We start from the raw sequence: 10,285 nt of genomic DNA on the forward strand, positions 1-10,285 counted from the left end.
TCTGGGTAAGGGTGTTAAGTGGTGTGATGTTCCTCTTTAAGTGGTACAATCAGTCAAAGAGATCTTCAATTTCGCTACATGTTGGGGTGATGTCCAAAAAAGCGAAAACAATTCCAAGAATTTGTTATGGTGCAGTTTTGTGCATGTGGAAGGCGAGAAATGAGCTAACTTTCAACAAAAATTTCCTCCCTCTGCTATATTTTTTATAATATTATGTCTATAGTATTTTTGTGGTTTAAGCATAGAGGTGAAAGAAATATTAGTTTGGCAAAATCGATGTATTTTTTTTACATGTAAACTTTTGTTTTACCCCATCTAGTACCTTGCTACTTTATGTAGCTTTTAGAAAAAAACTATTGAGCTTTTTAATTAATTTTAAGTATTGCCTTTTTATTTATTATGTTTCACTTTTTTAGACTGGTATCATTTTTGTAATTTTATATATTTCAAAAGCTTCCAATTATTTTTGTCAAGACAAAACTGCACAAATGATCCCTGTAGTTTGTAAAAAATTGCCACTTTGGTCCAAAAAGGTTTGGACTAGCACCAGAGGTCCAAACTTTTCATTTTTTTTGCGAGTTTGGTCCAATTTACTATTAACTTTTTCATAATGACGATTTTGCCCTTACTTTTTCTTTTTCATTTTTTTTATTATAAAGATTTTTTCAGATTAAAAGAAAAAAGAAAAATCTCTCTCTCTCTCTCTCTCTCTCTCTCTCTCTCTCTCTTACGGGACATGTGAGAAGAAAATCACCCCCCCAAACACCCCCATTCTCTTCTTCCTTGTCTCTTTTCATTTCATCTGCAACTTAAACAATACACATAATCCACCCAATACATACTTCAATTAGAAAAGCATAGAGTGATCTAGATCAAGACCTAGAAAGATCCCCAAATTAGGAATGATGTTTCTGTAAAAACCAGAAGAAGAAAACGAGAGGGAAAGGAAGAGGAAGGGAGATTAAAAAGCTTAAATCAGCTTCAATTAGAAAATCACCCCCCAAACAACACACAAACTTTGATACGCCAATGTCAAAACTGCCCTCCATGACTGTTTCTGTAAAAACCAGAAGAAGAAAACAACACAAAAACTCAAATGGTTGTATTCGAAGAACCCCTAAATCAACAAATTGTAGCATATAAACATACTGATCTTACCCTAAATCGGAGTTAATGGCGGCGATAAGGCAATGGGTGTTTGATGATTGTAGCGGTGGCTCTAGCTGCCCCGTTTCTCTTCTTCCAGTAGCGAACGAGAGGGAGAGGAAAGAGGATTAAGGGGTTGTGTCACACCCCAAAACCGGAACGGCGGAAACGTTCTGGGGTGGAGGACGTCATGTTTAGTATCACAAGACATGCATCATAGTAAGCGAAGTAATGAACAACCATTTCATTAGAAAGAAAGTGTTTACAAAGTGTGTACACACAAAACATAGAATACATAAGCAAATAACAAACAAGACTTGAAGCTATACTGCTCTATCTTCTGAATCCTCGACACGAGTACCTGTCTAATCGGTTCCTGAGAATACAAGTTATTTGAAAGAGTTGATCAGCAATTAAGCTGGTGAGTTCATAAGATTTTAGTGATGTAAGTTGTAAAAATGTTTGTGGAAAGCTACTGTTGAAACGTAGTTGAAAAATGTAGTAAATTATAAGTTGTGTTTAGAAAAAGTTCGCCTGTTCCTCCAGGAAATCCTATATTTCCTGCCTTGATGAAAGATAAGTAAAAATGACTCTACAATCCTTTCTATGTGTACTAAGTGGATACAAATTACATAAAACTCAGAGTAAACAAGCAATCGGTTGTGTGTATCCGCCATAAGCCCACAACCAAACAAGGAACAAGGAATGAGGCAGATGACACACATCCCATTGGTTGTTAGATCTTTATTGTATATAACCCTAGTGTATCCTCTTGGTACTCACGGAGTTAACTGTAATAGTTCCTTTATATTTAATGAAAAGATTCTTTAAGAAAACCCTTATTTCTTATAGTAAAATGGTAACCACAGTGATTACTCCTATGATCCCTTAATTTATACTAGATATATATGATCTAATATCGACTAGTTAGTTAATTGATTGAATCTGCCCTAAGTCCACAACCAAACAAGGAACAGGAAGTAAGGCGGAAAATACTCATCCAACTAACTATTGGGTATTGATGATATATAACCGTGCTGTATAAACTAAAGTATTATAGAGTTAGGCACCGAAGGTCCTTTGAGTATATCTTGGTTTAATAAAATGGATTAAACCTTTAACTAGTAAGTATCTAGTTCTATATACCAAACGTCCATCTTGGAAAATGTGTTCTATACTAGAAAACTGTTCATTGACTCTGTGTCCTATGTCTTGACCCATACCTGGTACCCTTATGATGACTTAATGTATACGAAACCTATATATCTAGAATCGGATAGATAATAGGCTGGGTGAATCTGTCTCAAGCCCACAACCAAACAAGGAACAGGAAATGAAACGGAAAGCATACATCCTATTACCTGTCAGATTCTATTGATATATATGTATCCTTTGATGTATACATCAAGGAATCATAAGATTAGCATTACGGTCCTTCTTACTAAACGTGGCCTTCTACCAAGGCCTCAAATGTTATATATGTTTGTATCGTGTATGAGTGTGTATTTTCCCAAGTGTGACTATCATTAACTAAATATAGTCTATACATTAATGTAATATGTGAAAAGATCACAAAGTAAATGTAATAGGGAAAATAATGTTTTACCTCAGCAGTGACGCTGCTGGTTATATAGTAATAAAATACAGACTCCAAGTAGTATTAAATGTACAATACACCTCGAGGAGTCTAAAGAAAAGAAATGCAGACTCCAGGTGGTATTAAATGAACAATACGCCTCGGAGAGTCTGTTTTGCCTTTAATTCTTATTTGGTTAATTAAAGTTTTGAATGTGAACTCGTATGTAACCATGCTGATCGACGGCTGAATAACTGATGACCCTCCAGGTCATATGTAGTGAGGTAACATTCTGTCACCCCTTGGCCTTTCGGTTGGGACTGTAGATAGCAGTCGGGATGTGGGAGTGTCTGTCCCGTATAGATCTATACACACAATGTCCGCTCTCCCTCCAGGAGACTCTGGTTACAAAGTGATACCACTAAGAAGTGTCGTATCGAGAAGTAGTATGTCACATTCTATTTATAGTATTCAAATGTTTGTATAGTGTAGTAATGTTCACGTATAGTATACTCTCTTGCATAGTGTATAGTGTGTATCGTTTCTCATAATAGTGTGTTCTGACTCGTGTATGGACTAACTCTAAACTATACCTATTATAGTTTACTAGTAATGTTTTCCTTGAACTGTTATTGAAAAGACTCTTTTATCTACCAAGTTATGCTTGCACTTTAAAACGGAGTTTTGGTAAGACTATAAAGTAACATAACTTTAAAAGATTTTTTGAAATGTTTTGACAACTTATAATGACATAAGTAATCCTTTTTAAAATGTTTATAACAAACAATTACACAATTAACATTGTGTTCAACTTGTATTCCCCCCTTAAAATGTTTAAAACGGTTAAAAGATTCATTACGGGGTATGAACTCACCTGATGTGGGTGATTCAATGAATATGCGCGTAAGGATGAGAAGTTCCACGAGTGAAGTCCCGAGACTTAACGAGTCCTAAAATACATATAATGGCATATATTGATATAAATATAGTGTTTAGAAGCAACCAAATGCAAGGAAACACCTTACGGGACTAGGAAACACTTTGCCCAAGTGTTGGAATCACATGTAATTCACTAAATGGGAGTGTACGGCCATATTGATGGGTGTGCGGCCAGGGGAGTGTGCGGCCGCACACTCATGGTAAAGTGTGCACAAAATGTTTTCCAAATGGTGGGGAGGCTTGTAGGACAGATGCTCATCAAGTTTTGAAGCTAGAAGGGCACTTTGGAAGCCCTAAAGCACCAAACAAAGGGGTGTGCGGTCACATGAGTGTGTGCGGCCGCACACACCTTGATGAACATGTTTTGGGAGTTTTCTAAGGCTCATATCTGGTAAGCAACAAGCTTGGGGAATGGTGCTTACAATATGGAAGCCTTTAGGGGTGTTTGAAGGGTGTTTTGAGGGTTTTTGAGGGGTGTACGGCCACATGAGTGTGTGCGGCCGCACACACCTTGTGTTCTTGAGTTCTGGGCATTTTCAAGGACTTAATCTAGTGTTCTTAACAAGATTCAAGCATAAGGGAAGAGTACTTACGATTCGGAAGCTCGAGAAGGCTCAAAATCGGATGATAGTTGAGAGAGAAATCGAGTTTTAAGCCTTGGAGAGAGAAAAGGAATGAATGAAGGCCAAGCCCCTCCTTTATACACGTGAGTGTGCTGCCAGGAGAGGGGTGTGCGGCCGCACACCCAGTGTGCGGCCGTACACTCCTGATGTTGGAGTGTAAGGCTCGGTTTTTGTTGCTAAAAGTGTACGCGATCCATTTCTATGTTCCACGCTTGAATGTACTGACCTTTGGACCTTTAAACGGACTCCAACTGAGGCTAAATGATAGTAGGAACGAGTCTGACACTCAGTTGACTTGACTGGCTGGGCTTTGCAAGGCAAAATTTTAAAATTTTTCGGGTTGTCACAGGTTGTTAGTGATCGGAAACAACAGCAAGGTAGTAATGGTGGCCGTTGGAACTTCCCCAACAACAGTGGAAGGCGGCGATGGCAGCCAATGGTGATTGAACTCACGACGATAACATCGATCGGTGGCAGCTTTGCCTATTTCTTCCTCTTCTTCGGTTGTAAACAACGAGTGGAGAGAGTGAGAGGTAACACTGGTGATGGAGGGGTTATGGTATTCGAAGGAGGAGGTAGGTTAAGATGGTGGTGGCAGGCAGCGTTCTCAACTGCATGTCGTGTGTCGTTCTGATGCTCGTAGACGAGAAAGGAGGTGAACGAAGATGGGGACATCGGAGGGAGGAAGCAGCAGCTTTGATCGATGGTGGGGTGTTTGGATTGTTGAGTATTAAGTGAGAGAAAGAGAAAGAGAGAGAGAGAGAGAGAGAGAGAGAGAGAGAGAGATAGATATTCTTTTTTATTTTTCTTTTAATCGAAAAAACATTTAAATAAATTAAAAAAATAGAAAAAGAAAGTACCAAGGGTAAAATAGTCATTATGAAAAAGTTTATAGAAAACTGGACCAAACTCGCAACAAAATGAAAAGTTTGGACCTCTGGTGATAGTCCAAACCTTTTTGGACCAAAGTGACAATTTTCAGCTAACTACATGGACGATTTGTGCAGTTTTGTCTTTTGTCAAATACTCATATAATAAATGTTACAACTTTCAGCTTCTAGTTATCAGCTAGTTTTGTCAAACGCACCTTAAATCCAACATTACTAAATCCAACACTATTAAAATGAAAAATAAACATTAAGAACTTGTATTAATACATAATAAGTGGGAATTTCAATTTTATTTGAAAATGTAACAACTTTATAAACCTTTTTAAAAAATAACCATCTTTTTGGATTTTTAAAAAATAACCACACTGTCTGGAATGTTACATTCTAAACATGTTTCGGATCATCCACATCGTTAATCTAACCTGTTACTGTGGTCCCCCATATATATCATCTCGGACAACCACTCCAGTCACGCATTTCAGACTACACTTTATTCTCCAACCAACCTTTGGGAGTCGCATGAAATCGCATTTCGGACTTACACTTTGTTGAAAGATGTCGTCTGACATTGGAGAGCTCGAGCATCTATGGGAATGTATCGTTTCCTTTATATATTATTATCGATTTGCCTCACTTAGGGTGCATCTTGTTGTGGAAAATTGTTTTCATTTTCCAAGAAAATGTTTTCAAAATATAAAGTTGAGTTTTCAATGAGAATTTTAGAAAACGTGTTTGGTTGAAATCGATGGAGTTTTCATTTTATATTTTAGAGATTTAGAAAACTTTGGAAAACTATAAAATTCAATTTTCTGATATACATACAATTTGGAAAATTGAAAACTTTCATTTTATTGAAAAAAATTTGAAAACTAAATTAACCAAACGCGTTTTTAAAATTTTCATTTTCATTATGAAAAATTTCATAGAAAACTAGAAAATTTTGCACAACTAAACAAATTCTTAGTATGTTCAAAAAATATTAGTGTGTTGTTAGTAGCTTTTAATAGGAAATAATACGTGTTAACAAGATTTTGGTTTTATTTAGCCTTTTTGTATGGTTAATATTACTATTAGCAACAATTACTACAAGTAAAACCCTAAAAAACTTGTTCCTGCTTCCTAAACACTCGAAATGTGAAGATCGAGTCTAGAATCCGTAGAACTTCTCCGGAATGCAGTCCGAAATACATGCCATTGTAGTCCGAAATACACTTCATAACATTACTACGGAACAACCGTTCTATACTGAAATCCGAAGTGAATTTTTTAGTAGAATCATGTTAAACATCATTCTCTCTTTGTTCCTGCCTTGCAACTAAAAGTGTGATAATTGAGAAATAAAATCTTGCCATATACTCCAAACTTGTGTTACAAAGTCCACTACATGAATAGAAGTATGTAAAAAAAAAAAACAAAACTACTTCACAAAAGAAAACATCAAATGTGTGTTACATATCTTGTAGTCATCATCGTGGTATATCTGGTGACAAATTATGCAGAAAGTCATCATCGCCATTTTCAAGTGTACTACTACTTGATGGTTTTGCGCCAGCTGCCACAAGGTTTTTAAGCCAAAGAGGTGGGCCACCCCCTTTACTTGAACTCCCTGATGAATCTGTACCCATACTCACACTTGTGGTGGTGTTTGAAGCTATTCCAGCAAGAAATTGATACGCCACTTTGCTAGCTGTCACAATCTCTGTTTTAGCTTGTCTCAACTACATTCATTTAAATAAATAACTTAAATTAGACCAATATAATTGCAGCAAACTGTTAATATAAAATAATTAAATCACAAAAATGACCATTATAGGTAAGAGTAGTTGAAGAAAGAAAGAATAGGTGATAATTTTGTAATAGATGTTGAAAATTTGGTTATTTTGGTCATTTTTGTGATTAAGTATATATAAAAGCTCAAAACTGCTGACCCGAAAAGCAGTGTTTTCTGCTATTTCTACAGCAGTATCCCCAGCATTAGCAAATCTGTTCACCCAACCTGTTAACATATTGTTGTATAAAATGGTTATATAATCTTTAACCACAAAATAGTGTTGTATAAAATTAAAATTTGTACATTTTGTAAAGGAGAATGGGAATAACCTGGAAGTTTAGACACACCGAGTCTTTCACAAAACTCATCGCAAAAATGATTACAGTTTTTTGACAGCAAGTCATAACAGTCTCCTGGCCATTCCCTACTAAGTTCCCTCAAGATCTGATTCACTTTTAAGATTGAAAGCCCTGTTTTCCCAAGAACAATGCATTCTCGATATGTGTACATGGGATTTTTCCCAGAAGGGCAATTGAAAACCCCACTTCCCTGTTCACAAAACCCAAATGACCATTCATCCGCTCCATAAACCTGCCATACATATGAAATTATGATGTGCAAATTCAATATTCCTTAGGTAATTGATAAAAAATAGTGAACTTGTATTTATCACGAATGTTCTGTACAGTGATTGATCTACTCTATAGTTTAGTAATCAGTGGATCCACTCCAAAATTGTAATATGATGAAACGCAAAGCAAAATTCATCCACCAGTGAACAATAATTGAAACCCTAAATCAATATAGCAACAATTTAATCGATTGATGAGAGAGAGAGAGAGAGAGAGAGAGAGAGAGAGAGAAATGGAAAGAGAGGAGAAGACCTGAACGGCGCTGTGGAAGATACCGCCGATTCCTATTCCATCTTTGAAAATCTTGTTGATCTGAACAATGGTGTTGTTGGCCTTTTCGGAATCACTGTTGGTTACATCATATATATGGAGCATCACCTCCGTCATCTCTCTGTTTGTTTTATTTCTATTTGAACTGGATCCACAAACCCTAACCCTCGCCTCTCCCTCCCTAACACTATCTTGATTTGAGATCAATCCTCCTGTTTCGGAATTGACAATGACGAACACGAATCAAAATGAATTAAAAGGGGAGTAGTAGGAAAAAACGGATTTTGAACTCGAACAACAGTCGTCATCAATTCATCATGAACTTCGATCGTAGAGGTTTTCCTTTTTGGAGTCGCACTCCCACGAGATATGTGTCGCCATTTCTCTATTCAATTTAACCTTTTTAGTCTTCGTGTGGCCAACCGAACCAAGACGTAAATGAAATGCTTTTTGCTTTTTCGAGTAAGTTGAAAAGCATCATCTAATTCCAAATTAATGTTATTATTAACTAATATTAAAGATGATTGCACAAAAAAAGGAAAAATAATTGATTTGCCGCAATATAACTTCAAAAAGAATGTGAAACGTTCATAACGAAGAATTTATACATTTACAAGAAAATATATACATATGCATTACATTTGAAGCAAATAACAAGATATACAACAAGCTATATACATATATATACAGCAAGCTATATACATATATGTTGGAAGAAAATTTTATAACCTAATACCTAGATGCGAAAAGACGGTTCCTCATTGAACATAATGTGAAACGGTGTTTCTTTTTTTTCAGTTAGATTTGAGCATGAGATGTCAAAAACTAACTTTTAGGTAAGTTAGATTTGAGCATGAGATGTCAAAATGTATGGAATCAACTTCGAAGCTTGGAGTCATTCCCATTCTTCTCAGTGCAGAGTGGATAACAAGAGAAATTGTCAACGTACTGCTGGAAAATACGTAAAGTGGAAAATGAGATAATATATTGGTTAATTATAAGAATAATTACTAATTTAGCAATTAAGTTACTAATTAAAAATTTGCTCCATAACAAAATATCATGAATATAAGAACAATTTGATAGGTTTTAAGGAATTTTTTTTATCACAAGTAGATTATTTTACGTTTTTAACTGTGAGGAGCAATTTCATATTTTTTTGGAAACTCATCCTAGACTGGTTACGAAATTGGTAGTTCTGCTTGTTATTGGTAAGATAATGGCTAAATTGTTAAGACTAATTCACAAATATGATGTGTGATTGATGTTACGTTGATATTCACTGATCTATGAAGTTGAAGTAACTCTATCCAATCAATCATAATAGGCAAAGACAACACAATGCAAGTCGTTAGCATTATCGAGTCAGAGATAAGGTGTATATCTGTGTATATAATTATGTGTGTTAGTTGTCTTCTCTTTGTCCATCTTCTCATATCGAGTCAGAGATAAGGTGTATATTTGTGTATATAATTATGTGTGTTAGTTGTCTTCTCTTTGTCCATCTTCTCATATGTTTTACAGGATAAACTCTTAAGACATCCCGATGATATTTTCTAATTTGGAAGATTCTTTGTGGGTGTTAACATATGAGGTTAGGTAAGGGTTTGTTATTTCTTATAGGTAGATTTTGTCATTTTTGCTAGATATGGGAGATCTTGTGGATAACATATATATGATGTTGTCGTTGACCAACCTCGATTTGCCTCTTTGGTATTTGACAATGTAGATCGAGACTAACCATCAAGATTTAGACACGAGTCCTCCCATTAAATCTTTCGACCCAAGGGCGTATTTATGTACTGTGAAGGTGGGTCCTAGGACCCACCTAATTTAAAAAAAGAATAGTATAAATTATGCATGAAAAAAAATAGGAACTACCTTATAATTTTTCAGTGACCTATCTTATAAACTTTTTCAAAAAGAAAGTAGATCAAAAAGTATAAAGCCTATGATTTATATATCAATCGACTTAAAATGGTTCAATGCCTCAATCCACTTAAAATGTAATAATTAGGCAATAGTCCATCCATTTAAAATTAAACAGAAAAGGAAAAAAATAGCAAAATAGGCTTGAAATATGAAATGCCGCTTGGGCTGAGGCGTGATCAACATCTCAGAAGCATCATACAATGTCGCCCTGATGATTGCTCCCACCCGGCCACCAGTTCCGCCATTTGTCGTTCACCGTTTGACCATCGCTATCGGCCCAACACCGCCCCTCCGCCAGTTCCGCCCTATGTCATTCACCATCCGATCATCACTACCCGCCCAAGACCGCCCCTCCGCCAGGCGCTAGCCCACCACTAGTATTATTTACTCTTCATTTTTCGTTTTCACTTACATAAGGAACCATGTGGTTTTTGGTTCTAGATTCGCCACTGTTTCGACCCATGTGATAATTTAAACGATCAACTATATTATTGTTAGGACTCTCT

General features: G+C 36.0%; 1 protein-coding gene across 1 annotated transcript; it reads right to left on the reverse strand.

Moving 5' to 3' along the window:
* Positions 1 to 6,504: 6,504 nt before the first annotated feature.
* On the reverse strand, positions 6,505 to 8,271 carry LOC145128506 (deSI-like protein At4g17486). The gene is made up of 4 exons (XM_079063302.1): positions 7,830 to 8,271; positions 7,275 to 7,536; positions 7,103 to 7,170; positions 6,505 to 6,892 (listed from the first exon to the last, which is right to left on the reverse strand). The coding sequence occupies exons 1-4, from the start codon at positions 7,962 to 7,964 to the stop codon at positions 6,641 to 6,643; spliced, it is 717 nt and encodes a 238-aa protein (XP_078919428.1). The 5' UTR covers positions 7,965 to 8,271; the 3' UTR covers positions 6,505 to 6,640.
* Positions 8,272 to 10,285: the final 2,014 nt, after the last annotated feature.

Source organism: Lactuca virosa, chromosome 8 (assembly GCF_052849685.1).
Source record: "Lactuca virosa cultivar CGN04683 chromosome 8, Lactuca_virosa_CGN04683_v6, whole genome shotgun sequence".
In the NCBI taxonomy this organism is placed as follows: domain Eukaryota; kingdom Viridiplantae; phylum Streptophyta; class Magnoliopsida; order Asterales; family Asteraceae; genus Lactuca; species Lactuca virosa.